Raw genomic sequence first — 24,053 nt, 5'->3', positions numbered from 1 at the left:
CTGGTCACTGCCTCCGTTTGTGTTTTTATGTGTCTTTTCAAGATTTTTTTTTTTTATTTGAGAGAGTACAAGCAGGGCAGGGAGGAAGGAAGGGCAGAGGGAGAAGCAGACTCCCCACTAAGCAGGGAGTCAGATGTAGGGACTCGATCCCAAGCCCCAGAGATCATGACCTGGACTGAAGGTTTAACCGACTGAGCCCCAGGCACACACCCCCATCCCCGTTTCTTGTTTAATACCAAAGTAATTGGGTGTAGGATAAATCTGGAAGCCCTAATTATCACCTGAACTTCTAAGATCAGCCTCACAGAGCACTTCAGCCTCAGAGGGGAGAGCATCTTCAGTCCCATGAGCGATCTGAAGTTGGCACGGCTTCCCGGACTCCAGAGGAGCCAGGCCACCTCCAGCAGGACCACTGCAGTCTCTCCCAGCAGCCCCTGTGCTGGTGGGCTTTTCAGTTTCTATGTGAAATGAGCAGCATGGGGCATGTGGACTATATGACCCTGGTGGGGAGGCTGAGAGGAGCAGGTCACCTTGGTAATGGACGCCAGGTGGCACGACGCATTCTCCTGTTGGAGTCACATACGTAACAGGGAGTGTGGGGACATTCAGCTACTAGAGAAACCCTGTGAAAAGGAACAAAGACTCAAAGGCTGGCTAGGATACTGTCCGAGCACCCTCTCGGGAAGCAGTCTTTATTTGCATTTTAAGAGAGTGAACACATAGATGAGAAATGCTGCAACTGATGGACAGAACGCTCAGTCCCTTTTTAACCGACTTCCCGGGGAGTCCCCTTCCTCCGGAACCAGGACAGTGGAATGCAAACCCAGAAATCATGGCTGGTTCACCTCAGGGAGTAATCGTTGCGGCCTGATGGATTCCCGAGAAGTGTCTTCACTCAGGGTGAACACGGAGTAAACAGAATGCCAAGCTGTGTGTTGGAAACAAACATGACCCCGCGGTATACTGGCCGTGTGTGCGCCCAACAGAAGGAATTCTGGTGGGACCGTGACTAAAAAGGCAGGTGGTTATGTGGAATCCAGAGCACAATCCTCTGTGACTAAGAACATTTTACTGGCAGCACTAACTGGGGGTTACGGATGCTAACTGCAACGTAGTTTCTGTCTCTTCCCATCCTGAAAGCAGCACAGCAGACAGGAAAGAGACAGGGAGCTGAGGAGGCCACTGTTACCAGGTCATGTCAGTCAGCCTGTGGGGACGACCAGATGGGCCAGAGTGAGGGCGCCCTCGGTTCTCCTCCCCGGGGTTCTTCTGTGTGGTGTGCAGTGCTTATTTACAGAAGGGTCAGATAAAATCGTTAAACTACTAAAGGTATCCAAAAAAGGCCTGAGAAAATCTGGTTAAAATGTATAACCTTGTATTGCTACTGATGGGAGTAGTTGTCTTTATATCTTTTAAAAATAATAAAAAGATTCTGTTAAAAAATATATTTATCCAGAAAGATGTTGATTTGAACTCTAAAAAGCAATGCAGAATCCTCATTTTCCCTTTTGAATACAGAGCTTAATATTAAGTTCCGCTTGGAGCTCCCTTTCTAACTACAAGGCCACCCCTTCTTTAGTGAGCCTAGGCCTGTAGTGGGGTCTCCCTTGGCCTCTCCGTGGCAATCTGTCACTAGGGAAGATGCGGAACACACCTAGTTTGGTTCTGTGCTGTCTGATGTTTTGGCCAGCCTGCGGCCTCCGAGAACAAGCCTCAGGCTCTCCTAGCTGTTCCTTCGGGGCCAGGATTAGCTGCCTTGGATTTAGCCTGGAGGATCCTGCTCTCAAAGGAAGTGCCTTTATAAATTCAAATCAGACCCCTCAGTGTGGAGTGAGGTGGTTTGAAACTATTGGTAATTTTTAAGGCTAAGGCAACATCCGTGGTCATTTGTATATCCTAATGTGATGCAAATAGTTACACCTAATCTAAAACATATCCTGTACATGTCTCCTCTTTGACTCTAGCGGGGGTGGGAGGGATGGAATAAGGTGGAGATGGAGGAGGAGCAGTGAGAGTGTCCTAGAAACCCTGTATAAAGGTAAAAACAAAAGAATAGATCAGCACAGACTATCCATTTCTTTGGTGAACTGTAAAGAAGTGTCTCATAAATTCTCATAAACCACGCTCTAAAAAGGCTGCTGCTCTCATATATAAAAGCACCCTGACTCTGCAATAACTTGTTTTGTTATCACTCCTTGATAAAAATTAATCTACAAACTTGCGGGGACTGGGGTTTTTGTCTAAAGCTGGTAGTAAAAACGTGACCTGCAAGCCAATACATCTAATGGAAAGTGACGATGCTCTCCTCCCCTTAGCCCGGAGATGGGGCCTGCTGGTCCCCAGCCCCTCCCGGGGGGAGTGTCATGGATGGGCCTGGGAGTCCCTGGTCCGGCACCTCTGCAGAAGGAAGGGCAGCTGCTGTTGGCTGCATGCATGCGAGGTGCAGTCCCTCCGCCCGCACTAGTGATGCAGCACTCGCGTGCGGCCCAGAACCTCTGCTTTGTGCAGCCTGTGAGCAGAAAAGTCTATTTCTCAGTGAGAGATAGCTGTAAGACTTGCTGGAGCTCCTCCTCCTCCTCCCGGAGCCGGAGCTCCCGCTCCTCCAGCTCTTTGGCAGAGAGCTCCATGGCCAGCTGCAGGTCGCTATCAAAACGGCTCGTCTCGCTCGAAGCCTCGGGGTGCAGGCCTTCTGAGCTGGTGAGGAGGCTCTCCTGGATGGCCCTGTTGGGGGAAAGAGGCGAAAAAAGGAAACCAATTACCAGTATCATCAGGGCTGCAGCAGCACCTACATTTAACTGCCTGCCGAGAACGCACCATACTGGGCACTTCATACACGTCCCACGGGCAAGGTGCCATTCAGTCCCCTCTACGTCTGGAGGCAGGGTGCTGTGTACAGGTGAGCAACTGGGGCTCAGAGAGGTGAGCAAACCCACCCAGGATCACCCAGCTAAGGGATGCTAAGGGATGGGGTCAGGAACTGAATTTGGATCTATTTTAAAGCAAAACCTAAGTTTTCTTTCAGTGGGCTTTCATATACGCCTGGAGTACATAAAAATACTCCATAAAATAAATCTTTCCAGTCTTTACCCTCTCCTTTAAAAAGGCAATCTACTCATCCCCGTATCTGTTCCCCAAAGTCTCCTCATTCTTAAAACTATCTACTTCCTGCTGAGGGCATCTAGACCCTGTGAGCATATACTCCTTGCAGAAGACCACACTGCTCAAAAAGCATTTACTGGGAGCCTTTCTGCCAATGGCACTGGCCTGTGGCTAGTCACCAACTGGATCAACACTAAGTCCCATGTCGGCCTCAGTTTAAGAGTCACGCCAGTCACCTCTCATACTGGGCGTCATAGGCATGTGTCTGGCCAATCCCTCCATTCGAAGCTGGTCCTGAAAGTTCCTGCGAAAAACAAACATGATGGACATGAATACCTCCTAGAAGAAGGAGGCATCATACTGATAAGGTGACAAAAGCAACAAGAACAAAAATGTAATTTATTTCCATGTCCGTTACTGGTAACACCACGTGAAAAATGAACAGAAACTGGGGTGATCTCAAAAACGACACCTAAATGTCAGGTGGAATGTGGTACACTACCCTGCTTAACGGCCAGAGCCTCTCATACTTGACCCAGAATCTATCAAAAACAACCTTGGGCAAAGTTTAAATGAACAAGGCAGGTCATTCTTGTAAAGCAAGGTGACAATACATAACTCAACATTTGTCAGCTTTGACTTTGGCCACCACCCCCACCTTGCAAAACTTATGGTCAACAAGGTTTGTGCAGATACTGGGCAGGGGGGTAGCAATGAGCTCACTTGCAGAAGGGGAAAGTGCACTGGAGAGACAGTGAGGTCCAGGGGCTGGGCTTCTCCCAGGAGGCCTCCCAAAGGGAATATGCTGGCTCTGGGTGTGGCCCTTGGCCCAGCAGCTTCAGAAAACTGAATGGTTCCAAGAATGGATTGATGGGGAATGGAGGAGGGGAAAGGCATACACTGCCCAACCTTGGAGTCTTAAGAATAAAACCATAATGCCAAAAACCGGAGCTTGGACGATGGAGTGTGGGTACCACCCTCAAACCTTGGGGGGCCTGTGAGTTCAGGGGCTGGGCCTGCTTCATCAAAGAATCCTCACTCTGCAAACATGTGCCAAATGAGCGATGGAAGGAAACAAGGAACCAAGGAACAAAGAGCAGGAGCCCAGGACACCAAAAGGTGGGGGACACAGAAAGACAGCCCACCACAGCAGAATCAGAAAAGCACAAGAGGGCAGGGTTGGAAGGACTTGACATCGGGGGAGGAGGAGCTCAAGGCCTGCACTGTCCCAGGCAGGTGAGACCTGGAGGAAGAACCATCTGAGGAGACCAAGGGCACCTGTTCTTACTCTGGTCTGCCCCACCCTTAGCTCTACCCTTTAGAGTCCCTGACAGTTTGGGTTTATACCCTTTGCAACAGAGTAAAACACAGGAGTAAAAAACAAACTTAACAAAGACTCAACCACCATTTTCATCACACACTGAGCAACCACAACACAATGACTGGTCTTCCCTCGGGAGGAAGCTAGGATTCAAATCCACATGCCTTCTTACAAGACGACCAACATGTGGACAATATTCCAGAAAAAAACAGGATGGGGGAAGCTAGCATGAACCTACGGTTTTGGTACTAGCATATCAGATAGCATGCTCTGAAAACTACGTGATTGTGGGCTGTGTGGGTGAACCTGAGGAGAAGGAAGTCTGTCGGGAGACACCCTGTGAATGATGCTGACTTGGGCTGTGCACATGGTGTCAGAGAAGCAGCTTTTGGGAAAGACCAGGTGCAGAAAATAGGACCTCTGTGTACACCAGAGAATATGCCCAGCTTGTGATGTCCAGTGAGTCTCACAAGTCAGCTACAGCTTGAGCCCTCCCGTGCCCTGCCATTTGTTCCGCTAAATGCACCTGGCTCCTGCTGGACTCCAGTAAACTCTGCTGGATGGCAAACTGCATTAGCTCATAATCTTCATCTTGTAAATGCACATTTCTGCCATTGTCTTGAATGTGGTAAGAGTCTGGAATTTCAAATACAGACTGATCCACCTCAAAGTTTGTGACGTGGGAAGCTGAAACACAAAGGGTAAGAGTCCGGTGCCTGAATCAGCAAAATAAATTTCCACTTCAAACTTAAAATTTTAAATGTATAAAAATTTGTTCAGTTAAAAAACAAAAGGATTAAAATGATTAAGATCTAGGTTTGCTACTATGTGAGAGAGATTTTGAGGAACAATAACCTTGACAGAAAAATACCAAAATATGGCCTTTTTCTTTCGGTCTTTTTCTTTAAGTAATAAAATTAACTCATGGTCATAAAAAAATAAAGATCTCTGTCTCCCTACATCCTTTCTCTTATTTCCAAAGTCCTGAGGTAACCAGTGTTCCCTTGCATGTTTTTTGAGAAATGTGGTGTGTGTATGTGTGTGAATAATACATAGTCACACCAAGGACTCTTTGTAGTTTTCCTTTTTTTACTATGAAATACAGTAAACATATAAAACAAAGTAAGATGTCTATAAACTAAACTAAAAATGTTAATAAAACGGGGCACCTGGGTGGCTGTCGGTTGGGCATTCACCTCTTGGTTTCGGCTCAGGTCATGATCTTGGGGTCATGGAATTGAGTCCCGCACCAAGCCCTGAGTCAGGCTCCACATTCACCATAGAGTCTGCTTGAGATTCTCTCCCCCTGCACCCCGCCTCACAGCTTACACATGCTCTCTGTCCCTCTCTCTCAAAAAATAGTAAATGCCTGTGTATCCTTCAACTAGTCCAAGACACAGAACACCATTTTACCCCAGTAAAATAGACAAAACAACTAAAAAAAAAAAAATCAGTTTTGTTTCTATATACTACCAACGAGTAACTGGAAAGTAAGTAAATAATCCACTTACAGTAGCCTCCAAAAGATAATGTGGATGGATGGCAAGGAAGCCTGAGGAAATTTTGTGAAGTAACAGAAATGCTCTACATCTTGACTGTGGTGGTTCTGTGGGTACACACATTTGTCCAAAAGCACTGAACTGTCACACTTAAAGTGGGAGCATCTTACTGTATATACAGTACACCTCAATAGAGCTGGTTTTTAAAACTATGCTTTTTTTTTTTTAATACAAGTGGGGTCATATTCTACAAGTTTTTACACTGACTCTCAAAGAAATCTAACATTTTCATTCAGTGCAGAGATCTATTTCATAAGATACTCCAATGTCAAACTGAATAATCAGTAATTAACTGGATGTGTGCTTTTTTTTAAAACCACAAAGCCTAACTTTTTTTTTTTTTTTTCTTTTTTTACCTGTATCAGCCTGGGTCCCTTCCACGTTTTGAGATCCAGTTTCTTCAGCAGTGCTACAGCCATTGACGTTTCCAAATGTAATCCGTGCATTTAAGACATGAAACAAGGGAATTTCTAACAAAATAAAATCTTTTATAAATAAATTTTACGAGAATATAATAGCCACCATTTACTGAGTGCCTACTGTGCTTGTACACATCAAATACATTAACATAACTACCCTTCCCAATATACAGATGGGAGAACTGAGATTCAGAGAGGTTAAGCAGCTTTCCTAGATCACAGTGAATAAGCGATTGAGCCCGCACTGAAGAATGTGTCACCAGTATGCAACTATCCGAACTGTAGATTCCTCGCAAGTTCTATGTATTGTGTATAGGATTATACATTCCACTACAGGCCCTAAAACATACTTAGGTATCAAAGATCTTGGCGTCAGAGGTCTTCCTCAGAAACAATCTAATTTGATGCCTAAGTTAAGTGTGACATGAAAACAATGAATGTTTTCCATTCATTCCCAATGACACTTCTTTAAGCCATATTAAGCTAAAGGATCATTGTGACCTCCTCCATTATGTGTACTGTCTGCTACTTTTGCCTAAAATGTTCCAGTGCCAGGGTGCCGGGTGGCTGAGTTGGTTAACCATCTGTCTTCAGTTCAGGTCATGATCCTGGGGTCCTGGGATCAAGTCCCACATCTGGTTCCCTGCTCAGCGGGGAGCCTACTTCTCCCTCTCCCCACCACACCTCATCCCCCATCCCACTTGTGCTCTCTCTTGCCCTCTATCCAAATAAAAAAAATAAAATCTTAAAAAAACAAAAAACATTCCAGTGCCCTGAAGCACATTCCGTCACCCACAGAAATGGCCAGAACCTGCAGGTGCTCCTGTGGTTTAGTAGTCAGTACCTATTTTGACAGGAAATCCAGGTGGGAATTCCAGTTTGATGAAATCTCTCAGCCGTGCAAAATGAGCACTGGTTCGGGCCATGAGATCAATGATGGGAATGACCTGCTCCACAAGAGAGAGCGGAAAGTCCTCACACATCCACAGCGTCGCTTTGAATCTGCAAGACAAACCAAGATAAGAGTGAGGCCAACACCCCCAGACAGGGAAAGTGAATGACTTGCATGCAGCTGGCGAGACAGCACCAGCCTCCTCCTGAATGCAGCCTTCCCAGCCACCGTACTTCTCTTAATGTGGAGCAGGGAAGGGACTAGACCTGTGCGGAATTCGCACGACCGTGAGATCTGGCCATCAGGAGAAATGCCCAGCATGCTGACCTCCCCCTGCAGCAGCTGGAATTGACAGCAAGCGTGAAGGAACTGAGCACTGGTGGATCTTTCCACTGGATCAGCTGAAGCTTGCTGGCAGTAAAAAGTACAAGGAATTCTTATATCCCATCTCTACTCCATTTGGAAAAGGGCTAATAAGAAGGTGTAAAATCTGCTATTTGGTTTTCTCAGATAAAGTAACATTCAAATGATGTTTAAAGGAAAGGGACACAAAAATGACAACACGACCCCACGAAATAGTACAACTTCTTTTTTTTTTTTTTTAAGATTTTATTTATTTGACAGAGAGAGATCACAAGTAGACGGAGAGGCAGGCAGAGAGAGAGAGAGAGGGAAGCAGGCTTCTTGCTGAGCAGAGAGCCCGATGCGGGACTCGATCCCAGGACCCTGAGATCACGACCCGAGCCGAAGGCAGCAGCCCAACCCACTGAGCCACCCAGGCGCCCCAATAGTACAACTTCTGAAACAAGAATCCGTGTGGCCGCTGAGCCCCTCTTACTTTTGCGTTCTAATCGTCAGCTCTTTCGGCCTTCCAATGTCCCGGTCCTTCAGATCAAACTCTTCATTAAAGTACTCCTCAGGCGTGATGGCCGTGGGGTTGTTGGCGGTGGCGCATTCCGTAGTGAGGTCCTGCCAAGCCAGAACTCAGGGGAATCAGAAATGCCAATTGGTGCTCACAAGTGGAGACCTACGGCAGTCAGCCCCAGAGGTGGATGTGTTAACCAGCTACGGATCAGGACATTCTAGTCTTTTCCCTCCCCCCCAACCGCACCCCACACATACTTTCTTTTTTTTTTTTTTTTTTAACTAAGTTATGACACAGAACAAGAAAATCCACAAAGGTGTGAGGAAATGACACAGGAAGCCTAACAGGTCTCTCCATGTCAAACGTTTCTCCACTCTCTTTAGCATTTTTATCTCCTGACAGGAAATAAGAAAAAAAGAGAGAAATGGCTGAAAGCACATAAGACCTAGGAGACCTGGAGCTTACATTCCAACTCTGTCAGGCTCTTGCTCAGGACACTGGAAAGGGAATCTCAGTTTTCTGACCCTCTGACAGCCAGTATACCAACTCCACAGAGTTCTCATAAGGATCAAATAAGAAAATGTTTGTTAAGGTGCTCAGTTAAAACAGAAAGTCCTGAATCCTTTCTAAGTTTGATGAGAGAGAAAGCACCTGAATTCCACAGTCATGACCCTCCTCTAAAATCTGTATTTGTAAGACTCATTTATTTCTCTTCCCAAAGAGTATCTCCGATTTCAGCTAGGAGTGCTCTTCAGCCTTGCAGACAGAGAGGCCTGGTCAGGTTCAGTAAATGCCATCACAGCACAGCAAAGTCATGTCCTTTCTTGAACCTGAGAGCTCGCTGCTTCCACTTACCCCTTGAGCACCAAACTGGTGTTCCACAGTTCCCAGCAAAGATTCCAGTGGGTTCCTGTCCGCTAGAGAAGGAAGGAAAAGTTTAATGTCTACTATTATGCCTTACTTGTGCCTACATAAAGAGATTCTCGTCCTATTTTAAAGTTCTGGATCTCAGCTACCTACATTAGGAAGTCCATTTATGGGCAGGCTGGTAAAATCATCTATAATAACCATCAGCTAATTTATCCCTCATAGGACATTTTTTATTAGGGTTTCTAACCTAGGTTAGCAACAGTTACAAGAACTAGAGTAGAAAGAGTTTGGGTTTAGGAGTGAGCCTGGGGTGGGGGGCCAAAGAGTTCTCATCTGTCAAACCAGAATCCTAATAACAGCGGTGGTGGTGGAGGCACCCAGCAATGACCATGTGCTTGCCACACTCTGCGGGAACCTTCCAAAGGTTCACATGAAGCAACTCGTCCCATCCTCCCAAGCACCCCCATTTCACTGCTGAGGAACCTGAGCCCCAGAGGGTAGGTAACTTAAGGCCAAACAACAGGCCACTGGTGGGGCTCGGATATAACCACCGCGCATTGGCAGAGTTTGGGCTCATAGTCCAGGTTCTGTCCAGATCTTCCATAGTATGAGTTTGGACTGACTCGCTCATTCCAGGGAGAACTAGTCTCCAATACCCTTATCTACCTATATGTCAGATCCAGCAACTGTTCTTCAGAACACAAGCACAAACCCTCCTGCATGGCTTTAATTCCACTTGAAGCCAACTATAGGTAATATCTTCAAAAAGGGGCCAGACAGGGGCACCTCGGTGACTCAGTGGGTTAAGCCTCTGCCTCTGGCTCAGGTCATGATCTCAGGGTCCTGGGATCGAGCCCCGCATCAGGCTCTCTGCTCAGCGGGGAGCCTGCTTCCTCCTCTCTCTCTGCCTGCCTCTCTGCCTACTTGTACTTGTGATATCTCTCTCTCTCTCTCTCTCTCTCTGTCTGTTAAATAAATAAATAAATAAAAATCTTTAAAAAATAAAAAAAAGAATGGGCCAGACTAAGGAAATTTTTGTAAAAAGGAGTTAGGGTTAGGATGAGCCTGACCTGACCACATTCAACCCAAAACTTAAGCCAACAAAGGCTCTCTCTCTCTCTAGGTCAAACAAAAGGTGGGGATTACCTTTATATCTCTTTTTCTCTTCCTCAGTCAGATGTTCTGTCCGGATTTTGGTTATCACACTCACATTATTTACTGTGTAAACCTTGAGAGACGTGTGCAAAAGAAAACAGTGACACAGGGAATCAAAACTCAAAAAATAAGCATAGCAAGAGCAAGAATGCTGAAGCCAAAAAAAGAAAAAAGAAAAAAAAATTCAGCAAAATAAAAATGAGAAATGGTTGACAATCATTAGGATCCTTCAGAGAAAAATATATAAGCTATCAACTTAGAAATGCATCAGCAGTTAATTTGCATCTCTGACAGTTTTAAATACCGAGGAGTGAATAGGTACGGCTGCAGCTTCCCGCCTGCCCTTTGTGTTGCTAAACACCCTCGAACAAAGGTCCTGAAATTTAGGCCTCCCTGCTGGATTCCTATCACGCTATTCCTATCCCAAAGCCGCATCATGGGCTTCTGTACTATCTGTGGTGATTTTATAACAGGACTGACTTAGACAGCCATCTGCTGGGCGGAAGGAAAACGGAACAAACACAAGGTTCGCTATACCCATTAAGACTTAACGAGGAAACTGGCAAGTCACTATTTAAAAAGCTATTCCCTCTACAGACAAAAAATTATCCTCACCACCAGTCAGGGCTCTTGTTCTCAAGGACGCCTGAGGAATGTGGGGTTCTGGAAGACCAAATCTCATGGTAAACGGAATTAACTGTATGTGCCCTCCTGCATGTATGTGGATTCCTGCAAGATCAGAGACTAGAGGAAACCCACACAGCACTGGAGTGACTGTGTCTAAATGCATCTTGCTGAGCATGACGCTAAGTGTCTTTGCACGCTCAGAGGTCACCAGAGGATCCTGCAGCAGCCGACTCCGGCCCTGGGAGCCAGCAATCCCTGCTAGACTGCACAGCTACAGAGAAACCAGCAAGCAGAGCGCTCCCGCTGACAAGACACCAGTCTCCACTCTTGACAACTGTATAATGCACTGATGTCATGCGAGTGGGCTGTCAAGCCACTGGTTACAATTAGGCTGACTACGAAAATGAGAGATTATTAAAGCTACTTTACTTTTTTTTTTCTTTAAACCCACTCAGGTTATAAAAAAAAAAGATCAACATGCAGGTCTAAGTCTAATCCTTTCTTTTCATCCTTAAAGAATTAAAGGAATGGTCACTCCCCAGGGGGAGAATGGCACCCAGACTCACTTCTCTACTGTTTCTCTTTGGCATACCTAGGGGCCTCCTCGGGACATGCTATTCTATTTTCTGAACGTCAGATCAGATACAAATCCAAGTTGAGAGACGCCAAGCAGTACGTTATTCCCCAGAGCATCTCCACGGCAGAGGCATGAAAACAATCTGAACAGACTCCTCATTTGCATAGAAGCTAAATAGCTATATTAAATCTTATTTTAAGAGTTTCCTTTTACCTTTGCTTCGTAACCATTAACAACTTCTGCTTTATCTGTCCTCCAGCCCCAGAATCCGGATTTAGTTCTGATAAAAAGTGAACACCACAAATTTCTACATGTACAAAATGCCATTCAGATTTATCCCTGCCGCCTGTATAGTTTACTTCCCCCAGCTTAAGGCAGTGAAGGCCACTTGGTGAATATGGTCCTACTGTCCACAAAAGGATGCTCTTGGTGACAGATGGCTTACACAGCCCCACCCCCTCCCACAGTTATTAATCAATTCGCCTCACCCCTGGCATAGAAAGCCTCCACTCTTGGCTTCTTTACAGAACCGCCAGCACAGGGGACAAGCGTGGTGACACTGACTAGACAGCTGTCCTAAAGAAATGAAGATGACCAGCGTCCAAGGGCTCGCCACGAGGTGCGATCTGGGTCTGGGCATTTGTCTGGATCATCGTAACTGTGGGCATGGACGTCAGCAGCTCTATCCCCATGAGCAGCCGCATCTCAATCAAGGAATTCATAGAACAACAAGGCACAGACCATCCTGCTCCTCCGGAGAGAGGAGGTGGGGCAGGAACTCATCACTGTGGCGAGCTGCTTGGAGAAGCCATTAATGCCTGCAAAATGGCTTGGGAGTCACATGTTTTATCAGGTTTGGTGCAGCAGAGGAAAGGATGTTATGTTAAAAGCAGTTTTTCAACCCAGGCATTGATTCCAGGTCTGTGGAACTGCTTTTAAAGTAGCCCAGCATTCCAGCGGCCACTACGGCGTTGGTCAAGGTGCCTGAAAACCCAGTTATTCCACTCAACATACTTCTGGGTAAAAATGCATTTAGAGCCAAGAGCGGCCAAGAGGCTGTGGTTCATTTTCAAAGCAGCTCATCCTGGGAAATACTACCACTCAGAGGGGAGCCCTGACCAGTCTGGTCCGCCCTTTTGTCTAGGACATCACATCCTAGCTCCACTCCATCACATTCTAGCTCCATGCTGCACTTGGCCCCATGCAGAACTGGCCTGCCTGCTTTCTGCTCTGACCCCAGAGGGAAGTGGGACATCACGCAGGAAGCTCCGGGAACTGGCAGGTGAGCCAACTCACAACAAAGATAGAGGCCATTTGCATCTCGTGTTTTCAAACGGCTTTATTAGTCCAGATGGGGTATGCAAAGTTTTATGCGTACATTACAGCCCATCAGAGAAAGGAGGGACCAGAGCTTCACCTTTCCATTTAGTCCACAATGAAGGAAGCATGACCCATGGACAGAGAGCGAGAAACCCTAAAGGGATTACACCAAATGCTAGCTATCTCCACTTCACATTTCAAAAACAAAACTGAAATCTAGGGGCCAAGGGGTTAGGGTCCACACTGAATCATAAACCCGAGTCCCCTCTTAGTCATCAAGAATTGAAAATCAAGACAGTCCTTTTAGTTAACAGATTCAGTCCTCAGTTCCTTGTCTTTCACCAAGTCACTTGATATTTTGGCCTGGGGAGAACTGTTTCCTGGCACACAGTCTTCCGAGGTACCAAAGGATGACTCAGTCTGTTCTCCTTCATCCTGCGGGCCTGCTGGGGAAACGGAGCTGCGCCGTTCTCCCTGGAGACCGCCATGCTGCTCAGTTCTCTGCATCTGCTTGGCTTGCAGTCCTGGCTGCTCCCCTTCCCTTTCCACTCCCCCTCTGACAGCTTGCTTATTAAATTCAGCGTCCTAATTTAAAACCAAAAGTCTAATAACTCCTTGGCACTTCATTAACTTTACATGCAGAGGCATCTGAAAATGACAGGGGGACACCAGCTCCCCCTCTGCCATTTTTACCTCTGTCGAGACTGCCATACCAGGGGCCACTGAGCCAATGCTGCAGCCTGGAGGCTGCTGAGCCATGCAGAGAAAGGCTCTGAGGGTGGCAGGGAATGTTCTGTTTAAGGCTGGCAGAGCCTAATCTTTCAGGGACGAGACCAACCCAGACTTCAGCCAGAGGGTATATAAGGGAGGCCAAAAACTCATGCAGGAAGCAAGCCTCAGGCTGTCAGGAACAGATCAGAGAGAGGAAAGAGACGGACAAGAACGACTATCGCAAGAGAGCACACCTTCCAGATTCAATCAAACACACACTCCCACCTCCAGTAGGAAGGACATGCGTGCACCATTTCTACCACTCGAGTGGCTCCAAAACTCACTAACTGCATATTTAATTCTGAGCACCACCAAAAAAAGCACGTCTTCCAGAAACCCTTTCTCCGAGACCCACTGTCAGTTGCAAAAAAGGAGGTTAGCTTGAACCTTCTGAAAACCTAGTAACCATATGACCATCAGATGTGCCTTAGTCCTCCACACAAATGGAACGTGCCCTCATATACCATCTACCTTCAGCCAGTAATCAGCACGATCTTTGTAAATGACTGACTCTACCAACTCTGCCAATGAACTAGAGGGAACAGCAGCTCTTCTCATGACATCTTAGGATCATGGGGACTTTAACAGCATATCTCAAGATTCACTCCTTTCTTTCTTTCAAGGACACCGAAATCCGGAGAGACCAAGCCACCTCCCCAAAGTCACATAGTCATTCAGGGGCCCTGCCAGTGGCACTCAGTTCTTCTCACCCCCATCTCCACAGCTGGGCTGCAGCAGGGAGGGCAGGCTCCTCTCTTCCCAGCTTTCCCAACAGAACCCTAGCTGAAGGTGTCTGCAGAGGTGTGTGCCAAGCCTCAGGGGTCTGCCCCAAACCCTCCCAGGTAAAGTCACAGTCAGTCCCTAGTAGACAGCTATCACCTGGCAAGGCTGGTGATGGGGCGCTGACCCTGCCTCACAGGGGTACCACTACCCAAGCAGCAGCGGTATCAGGACACCACACAGGCTGATACTTGGGTTTTCTCTTCCGCTACTAACGGATGCCCTAATTCCACTGCTCAATCTAAATTCAAAGAAAGGGGCATTTCAGTCTTATATTTGACTCATCAGAAAACTCTCAGTCTTACAAACTAATTTTATGGAAACAAAGAAAAGAAAAAGAGAGGAAAGGTAGTATATTCACTAAAAGTAAAGAAAGCCTAAATCCAGGATAATATATGTCCATGTTATCTCAGGTTGTGCTGCTTTGGATTACAGAGAGCTGGATGTGACATCCTAGGCAAACACTCAGGGCTCTCGCAGACTCCCTCAGCTCAATGTGTTTGGAGGTAAAAACACTCAGGCCAACAGCTCTGACAGCCTCTGCTTCCCCTACACTCAAAAGCTCTCCATGCCTCTGCCCGGTCCAGAGGCAGATGACCAGTTCTCGTCCAGGTTAACCAAGGTACAAACCTCTCCAGAAGTTTCTTCTGGTAGAATCTGGAAAAGAACTGAAAACTCCTCCAGACTTTTTCTCTAAACTCTCAGGCCTCACAGGGGGAAAGGGCCACATTAAACTATACAGTAAGTGTGAATCTGACTAATATCAGTACAACCACAATCAATACTGGGTCAATTCTAGCTTCCAGAAACTCAAAGCTCCATGGTTTGGGACTAGGGAGTCTTATGGATCCCCAAACACCAAAACAAAAAATTCAAATAAAATCCATTAGAAAGGGCCCATAAAAGAATATGAAGACATTTCTCCAAGATGTAACCAATGTGCTGTAAAAATGATCTATGAAAGAGGAGGTCAGCTATGGCTTTTACTTGGTTAGAACAGAAAGCAATGTTAAAACCCACTACTGTTTATTATGCCAGATTAGAAAAATCCTAATCCACCCATAATTTCCGATTCATATCTACATGCTACTAAAGATAGCCGTAAAGGGATTAGATGTTAAAATGCAGAACCAAAATGCGTACCTTTCAAAAGCAATATTTTTAGTATCGAGGCTGGTGTTAATGACTGGGCTTGTGAGCCGCCTCTCAACTTCCCTGCCTTTTGGCTTCATCAAGTCCAGAGTGAGGCGCTCCATTTCCTGGGAAAGGTCAAAGTGTTCAGTGGTGACCACTCGGTCATCATGGTTGACTTCCATCAGCTCCGCCCGGTTGTCTGTTAATGGAAACAAGAGCGTAACCAAGCGCCAGGCAAAGAAGACACAAAAACAAGGAAGCCTCAAAAGTTAAAATGCATCATCTCACATTTTTCCCCTCAAGTGCTATCAGATAAAACCTAAAGACTATTGATTATTCACTACCTACTTACATGGGGATTATCTGGCCAGTTTCCACAGCCCATAGGCCATCTTCCTCAGAACTGCAGGCATTAAAAACAATTTGCCTTTTTCATTGGCAACACATCTGTGCATACAACTTACAAATATACAATTTACATAATTAATGTAAATTGTTTATGTATCATGCTGGGCTGGCAATACAATTTTTCTCACCCTCCATCAGGAGGATTACACCTGCTTGTTGAGTGAATATAAGGAGATACACGACAGTCTCCCACTCAACGCTCAGGAATGTGGGACAGACGCATGTCAAAAGGGTAACAGTATTGGGTGGTAAATGATACGGGCAAGAGAATCAAGAGAACTACCCCAAAAAGAAATAAAATTGAGGAATCGAGAGCTGTAAAGTTAACAAGAATAACCAAAAAAAAAAAAAAAAAAAAAAAAAAAAAAAAAGCCCCAGACAGGGTCAGATAAAGTATAGGAATGTAAACACATTTTGATGGTCAAAAAGCAGTCTATATCTTATCGTGAGCAGTGATTATGAAAACAGAACAGAATCACTCACCTTCTCCCTTAAATATAAAACTACGCCTCCCTCTTATCCAGCTCATGTTCTCAAATCCCAGCAATGTGATATCCACACGCAGCTTGGCACCACTTTTCCAAATGCGACACACATCGTTCGGGCATATTCTGGAAACCAAGGGCACTAGAGAAGAGAAACGTACTACTGAGGAGAAACCTGAGGGCCAAGCAGAACATAAAGGCCCAGGAAATCAGGATTGGGACTTTAATAAAAGGAAGCAGTGGCTGGACAGTGACTGTCAGACAGAACTGGGCTTGGCTCCCACACTGAGGATCCAGGTGGTCACTTTTAAAAAATAGACCTTCTGTTCTATAGCTCTTTATAAAAGTGCAGGTGTATGTCTTACCCAGAGAAGACCCCGAATGAATCTCCCAGAGGTATTTTCGATCCCAAAACTGAACATCTCTCTGTGACCGTCACCACCATCAGGGCTATACAGCGTGTCCACCTGGCCTTCTCGCTCACATACGCTGCTCTGGCCACGTGGCTATGGCTTGCCACATTGCCACATCCACCCTTCAAAATATCAGACCTAACACAGCTAAGATCTGTGGCTGCTTCGGCATTGAAAAGAACTTGTAAGGTTTCCAGAAGAACCTGAAGTTCTCTTCTGTTACATACTTTTTACTTCATTTAAATGTTTCATTACAAATATGACTTTTTGCCTGACAGAAAAGTCGGTGCGAAACAGCTGGGAACCTGGGAATTAAGAGCTGTCATTAACTGATCTACAAGAAATAAAAGTGGAACATCTATGAAAATTACTGTCAGTCAACTTGCCTTACATAAGATTTTAGAGAAGTACATCCATTTTGTAAAAAAAACTAAGCTATCCCAACATTTGTCTCATCTTCTTCCATAGAATAACAAGTTTAAATGAAACAAGTTGAACCACATAAGGAAATGAGTAATAAATTATGGCAAATCTACTTACTAAAATTTTAGCCATTTAAAAAACCTAATAATATGGATAGGTATCAGCTCTAAGTGACAAAAAAAGGAGACAAAATTGTCTATATATTATCTTTACAGATGTTCGAGAGAAAAATCCCTATGAGTGGAGGAGAAAACTAGAAGGAAAATATCCAAAGCATTAACAGTAGTTGCAATTAAGTGGGACTATAGGTGGCTGTTTTTTCTTACTCTTTCCTACACATTTCTTAGATTAAAAAAAATAATAATACATTCGGGGCGCCTGGGTGGCTCAGTCGTTAAGTGTCTGCCTTCAGCTCAGATCATGATCCCAGGGTCCTGGGATCAAGCCCGGCATCGGGCTCCCTGCTCAGCGGGAAGCCACTTCTCCCTCTCCTACTCCCCCTGCTTGTGTTCCCTCTCTGTCTCTCTCTGTCAAATAAATAAATATTTTGAAAAAAAAAAAAACATTCTGTTTTTATAAAGGAAAAGTAAACGTATATTCAGGCTCAATAATTTTGGAAACAAATAAAATACAAGCCCAGAGCCACTCACCCCAGCTGGTGAATTCCCATTTCATCTGCACATAGAAATCTGGAGCCTGAAGGACAAAGGTTTAAAGTAAATGATCCTTAGCACTATTAACCGAACACAAACATGGTAAGGGTTAATGAGGTTTTAAGTTTGGGGGTTTAAGTTTGGGTGGGGAGGAGGAGAGAACACAGAAAATAAGAAACATAAAATGCAAACCCATCAAAGTAAAGGCTTATTTTATATGCAGGCTGTTATTTTATCTTGATATAAAATATGTCTAGACAGTTAATAAAGTTAACTAAGAGCAACAAGGTTAGAGAGGGATAAAATCAAATCTGATTTAGGACTCAGTCTGGTTCCTAACAGTAGCAGAAAGATGAGCCTAGAAGATGGGCCTAGGCACCGCCATGCAATGTGGGTAACAGGCTATTCTGAACAAAGAGAAAGGAACATCAATTCCATCTATTCTATCTGCCTGACTGCAACAGGTTTTGTGTGCTGGGAAGGGCTTCATATTTACTGGACCTCCAAACCAGAGGAGGCTGCCAGACATCACCTCTCCAAGAAGTTTATGTTCCCTCCAGTTAACAGACTTCTGCCCTCATTTTCCTCTTAAACTTTGAGAATTGGGCTTTATAAAATTTTACACCACCAGAGAAGTCCTGTTTAGGATGACTTTCTGATCTGCCCTGAATTCTTACAGAAGGTTCTTGGAGAGCTTACTTAAGAAATCCAACAGTTACCATCCAAGAAGAGAAATGCTAGAAATTCCAGGTGTTGCTCTGTTCCCCCTCTGTCCACAATGGCTTTGTCGTGGTTTTTACAGAAGCAATAGAAAGGAAGACCAAGAATCTACCCTAGAGTAAAACCAGGATTCCAGTGATGGGCAAAGGCTCTCCGAGGGGCAGCAGACAAGGCGGGGGGGGGGGGGGGGGGGGGGGGGGGGAGGCTTGTTTTAAAGAGCCAATGTTAAAAGACAAAATGTCAGCAACAACATCTGGTGCCACTGGGCACACAGGTCATTCACAGGCTCTGTCTAACTTCAAGCAGAGAACACAACCCAATGCAGGTTACTGGTATGGCTCAGTACAGATTAAAAAACAGAAAGTCCTTTACGTGGCATTTTTAAAATGAAGAGTGACCCCACATTAAGTCAGTTTCTGGTTCGCCAAGTGGGCGAATGTGTTTTTAGTTCCTCCTCCAGTAAGCTAGACAAGAAAACAAGAAATCCCCTTGATCTTTCACACACTCACACACAACGCAGCTTAAAAACAATGCAGACAACTATTTCATATTTCATGGAAGGTTTTGTGTACTCTGTGAAAAATGAGTAACTCCAGGAACAATTTTGCTTGAGTGTCAGAGAAATACATTTTTTAAAAAGTGTGCTCAGATAATGAGCAGTGATTGTCTTACAGCAAAGCTGTTCCTTTTCTCAACAGAGCTGTTAATTTTTCTCAAGAAACATGTTGACTAAAGTTGTAAAGTGGATTTATCTAGCAAATATCTTTGGAGATATTTTGGGAAGCTCCCTTATGTGCTTAAGAATAAATGATACGGAAATTGAAGCACTAATACTTTCTTGTCTCCCACAGCTCTGAGAACATTCCATGACTGGCTCCTAAGATGGTTCTTGCAGGTAACAGACACTTTCTGGAGAAGGGCAACCATGATGCAAAACAGTCCATGAGCCTAGAAGTAAATTTTCACAAAAATGACCTCCAAGTGTCATAGAGCCCATACGCTTTAATTCACAGATAACGGTCTTTACGGGCCCAAAGCCAATGGCTGTAAATAAATTAAGCCAATGGACCAGAAGTCACAAAATGCTAATGCCTAGATCAACAAGTGGCAAGGAGAAGGTGCATACACACTTCAGAGCCTCAAGAGGCCTTGGAAATCCCTGTACAGTAACCAATGCTCATCACAGTTTCCTCAAGATGACCTATGCTCAGGGGCACCTTGCGGGGACTCAGTTGGGTAAGTATCCAACTCCTGATTTCGGCTCAGGTCATGATCTCCCGGTCGTGAGATCGAGCCCTGTCTCAGGCTTCATACTGGGTGGGGAGCCTGCTAAAGATTCTGTCTCCCTCTGCCCTCCCCTGCACCATCATCCCACCCCCCGCCCCCACTCACATGTGCGCACACACTTTCTCTCTCAAAAAAAAGATGACCAATGCTTAGAACGCCACTGTTAAGAAAACAGTTACCTAGACAAATTGCTTCATGTCCATTTGTGTTCAGTTACAACTCTTGAGCCGCACTTAGAAGGGTAGGTCTAGTGACGGAGAAACAAAATCTGTGAAAGACCTCATACGTTTAATAGATGAGGGGTAATGCCCTTTGGTACTAAATATACCATATTTACCATTCATTACATTCGTGGGAAGGTACATGTGGACGTCTAACTGTGTCTCTCCAGCTATGTTGTCAGCATTTAACTCAAATTATGGCATTGCCACATTTTTATGGATACCTCAAGAATCTTCTGGAGCAGCTCAGGAACTCCTTCAAGGGCCATGGATGTGTTGTGGTAGTCCCGATGCTGAAGAACAGTATACACCATCTCGGGGTCACCGGTGCTCACAGCCTCGTGTAAAACTGAAAACCAAAAAGGTGAAACTTCATCATCCAGTAGTCTCATACTCTGACAGACTCCTAAGCTAGTTCAAAGAGAGTCTACAGATCAAAGACAAACATTTTCTTCAAAGAGCAAGAGAGGCTACAGCCCCACCTTACTTTTACAACCATGACTGCTTATCGCTAGCTCTTAACTGAGTGAAAAGAAAATACAGGGCTTGTAGCCTCTTGAGCAAGCCAACTTCCATCCTCCCCCTGCACCCCCTCTCTTACCACTCGTTCTGAAATCCTGACAGTGTCTTCAGAGAGCAGGCTTTACCTGTGTGATCACACAACTGGGGTTATATGTGGATCGGGCAGGTAGGGCTTATGTGTATCTTTGCTCAGCCAACACAGAATTACTCTGACCAACAGAGAGCTTGCAAGCAAGTGAAATGCCAGGATATCCCCGGAAGCAGCCATAATTTCATTTTCATTTTGCCTATCCTGACATATTCACTGGAGTTACCATCACATTCCTCAGGAGGAATCTGGCCTCCACACTCATGTGCAATGGAAGGGTTTGCACTGAGAGCTCCTTTCTGGATAGGAGTCGCCCTCCACTGAGGGCTTCTGGCCCAGGACACAGTTAGGACCACTGTGCCGCAGGTCTCTGAGGCCCACATCTCCTCGCCCCGGCCCCTACTCCCAAGAGAGAAAGAGTCTTAATATAAAGATAACTTAAGGGAAATTATCATTGAGACTCGCCTTTATTCAGAAAGAGACACTGAAACAAAAGGCTTTCAGATATTTTCAAAATATACTTGCCTGTCCATCCCTCACGATTTTCTTTCGTAACGTCTGCTTTATGTCGGAGCAAGACTCTAGCAGATTCCAAATGTCCCAAAGAAACAGCAAGGTGCAACAAGGTTCGACCTCGTGGATCCAGAGCCTCCACATTCTGTGAAGTAAACACTGGCATTTATGTAACTGTATATATTAAATCAAAATAAAGAAATGTATGAGAGATAAAATTTAGTATAAAATGGAAAATTGCACGTTACAGCAGTGTGTGGAAGAAAGAATGCTTGCATGCAGGAGTGGCTGAAATATTAATTTGAGACTATAATAAAGATGATGGTTACTGAGTTCCTTTTTCTATAAAGTGAAGCACCTAATAAACACTGGCCGTAGGCCTCGGATCATCAGGCACATCTTATGCCCTCCACAGCACTCAAATGAAGACTAAATAAAGCCGGGGCTTTAATGAATGCAACCAGCCCATGACACAGAACATGGGGGATTTCTCAAGCATGTTATTAGGTCTAGAACAGGAAGTAGAGGACTTTAACCAAACGGAAAGCACAGAAGAGAACTGGGGTCAGACTAAAACTACATTCTCTAGCTGGGTTCCCACCAGAACGCCGCTCTCATTGCTCTGTATGGAGTTCCAAGTACCCTGAAGCAGCAGCATCCACAGGTCCTACAATGAGCACGATTTGCCAAACAGGGACGTGGACATATTTATAGGTAAATGTGAGAAGAGACGCATGCCACTGTTGTCCATTTCCCCTCAAAGGTTTTCTTCCCCATGCTAGACACAGCCATCTGGCTTCTACTCTTCATTCCTATTCCCGCCCTCCTTCCCCCAACCTGCGCTGGGTGGAGAGCCAAGTGGCAGTTTCTCTGGTTTGAACTCAGTCTGAATGACCGAAGGCTGCCTTCCAAAGATGGCTCTGAACGTTCTTCCAAGGACACAATAAACCACCATGGGACTTCTAGGATGTAAAACATTTTAAGTGCTCAACTATTTCTCAGGAAATGTGCTTTTATCTTGATTTGAGATGCTAGTTGTTGTGCAGGCATTAACTGCAGCCTCCAAAGATAACCAGAATGTTCCACTTACTGGCCACATGGGAGAAAGGTAAGCAGAACTAAACAGCAACTGCCCAACAGCTACTGAACCTCCCTGTTCTGCAAAGGGCATCATGGCTACCGTGCAGTGAAGACAGGAACTGTTCTCGAGGAATGACAGCAGTGGCCGAAGACATTCTGCAAAGCAAGCACACGTCCTCCTGGACCAATCCCAGGCATCAGCGTTCTCTCTGGCGCTGGAATACCAACACATCTCCTGGAATGGGGCCCACAGCACCTCCCAGGATTCCCTGGCTTTCCCCAAGGGCATGGCTTGTCCCTCTCACCAGAGACACTGATCATCTTCCAAAGGGCTGGATCTAAGTCTCATATCCCATATTCCCTAACTTCCACAACCCTGGTCTCTAATTTGCATTAAACCATTATTTTTTAAAAAGTAATCTAGCTAAAGATTTTTACCTGAGTTGCAGTTTAGCAGGAGAGACATAATTAACAAGTTCATTACCTCTTTACATATCTGTGATATAAACTGTTTCCTCACCTAACAATTCAGTCTATGGGAAAGGGGCTGGGTTTTAGCACACTGCCGGAGAGAGAGGCGATGCTTAATGATATTTGTCAAACAAGAAGGGCAAATTCTATTTTATGCAATTCACACCCCAGAACAAAACTAACATTTCGGACCAAGGACTGACACTCAAGCTCCTGGGCAACCACTAGATATGATGTGTAAAATCAAAGCCAAATTCATTAAGTTGTTGACTTTGTCCTATTTTTTTTGGACCATAGGAAAAAAACTTATGTATGAGCCAGACAGCAGCAACATTTTGTGTTGCTGACTGTAGCCCTTCGGAGCCTCTTGTGCCTCTTTCTCACGTGAGAATCATGTGAAGAGAGAAGGAAGGAAGAATATTATGGGGACTGGGATTAAAGACGGTGGATGATTGAAGTGGAAATTAGCAAAACAGAGGACAGCAAATCAATACAGAAAAACAAACAAACAAACAAACAAAACTGAAAATTGGTTCTTGGTAAATATCAAAAAAATTGACAAACAGCTAGATTGACCAGGAAAGAAAGAGAGAAAACTCCAGTTACCCAAAGCAGGAATGAAAGAAGGGGTGTCTCTACCAACTCTACAGAAATACAGAGTATTTAAAAGGAATACTATGTGGGGTGCCTGGGTGGCTCAGTGGGTTAAGCCTCTTCCTTCAGCTCAGGTCATGATCTCAGAGTCCTGGGATCAAGCCCCGCATTGGGCTCTCTGCTCAGCAGGGAGCCTGCTTCCCCTTCTCTCTCTGCCTGCCTCTCTGCCTACTTGTGATCTCTCTGTCAAATAAATAAATAAAACCTTAAAAAATAAAAAATAAAAGGAATACTATAAACAACTGTATGCCAACAGATTAGAGGCTTAAATGAAAGGCACATATTCCTAGACAGATACAAACCGGCAAAACTGACTTAAAAAACAGAAAATCTGAATAATTTGTAACAAGTAAAGAGACTGAATCAGTAATGTTTGAACTTTAAAAAAGCTCAGGCCCAGATGGCTTTGCCGGTGAATTCTGCCAAACATTCAAAGAATTAATACCAATTCTTCACAAATCCACCCCCCCAAAAATAGAAGATAAAGGAAAACTTTCCAACTCATTTTATGAGCCCGGTTTATCCTGATAATAAATACATTGCCAAAGAAAGAAAACCACAGACCAATACCTCTAATGAATATAGATGCAAAATCCTCAACAATATAGTAGCAAAACAAATTTAGCAATACACAGAAAGGTTATTAAACACCAGGACCAAGTGAGATTTGTCCCAAATGCAAAAGTGGCTTAACACCTGATAATTACTGTAACGCATCAAATTAAT

General features: G+C 44.9%; 1 protein-coding gene across 2 annotated transcripts in view; it reads right to left on the bottom strand.

The window, feature by feature from the left end:
• Positions 1-660: 660 nt before the first annotated feature.
• Positions 661-24,053, bottom strand: part of ANKRD13A (ankyrin repeat domain 13A) — a 32,793-nt gene continuing 9,400 nt past the window's right edge. Inside the window, exons 2-15 of one of the 2 annotated variants that reach the window (XM_047697069.1) lie at positions 21,135-21,267; positions 20,224-20,348; positions 17,769-17,814; positions 16,281-16,424; positions 15,399-15,588; positions 11,598-11,664; positions 10,172-10,253; positions 9,011-9,072; positions 8,129-8,259; positions 7,243-7,400; positions 6,336-6,449; positions 4,947-5,107; positions 3,336-3,403; positions 661-2,721 (exon numbers count right to left, since the gene is read on the bottom strand). In XM_047697069.1, coding sequence (XP_047553025.1) covers positions 2,526-2,721; positions 3,336-3,403; positions 4,947-5,107; positions 6,336-6,449; positions 7,243-7,400; positions 8,129-8,259; positions 9,011-9,072; positions 10,172-10,253; positions 11,598-11,664; positions 15,399-15,588; positions 16,281-16,424; positions 17,769-17,814; positions 20,224-20,348; positions 21,135-21,267 — 1,677 coding nt within the window. In that variant the 3' untranslated portion in view covers positions 661-2,525. Of the gene's footprint in view, positions 2,722-3,335; positions 3,404-4,946; positions 5,108-6,335; positions 6,450-7,242; positions 7,401-8,128; positions 8,260-9,010; positions 9,073-10,171; positions 10,254-11,597; positions 11,665-15,398; positions 15,589-16,280; positions 16,425-17,768; positions 17,815-20,223; positions 20,349-20,600; positions 20,653-21,134; positions 21,268-24,053 lie in introns of those variants that run through there. The other variant, XM_047697070.1, reaches the window with a different exon arrangement.

This window comes from Lutra lutra, chromosome 12 (assembly GCF_902655055.1).
Source record: "Lutra lutra chromosome 12, mLutLut1.2, whole genome shotgun sequence".
In the NCBI taxonomy this organism is placed as follows: Eukaryota; Metazoa; Chordata; class Mammalia; order Carnivora; family Mustelidae; genus Lutra; species Lutra lutra.
Note: the sequence above shows the minus strand (reverse complement) of the source record. Positions and strands in the feature narration are given on the sequence as shown.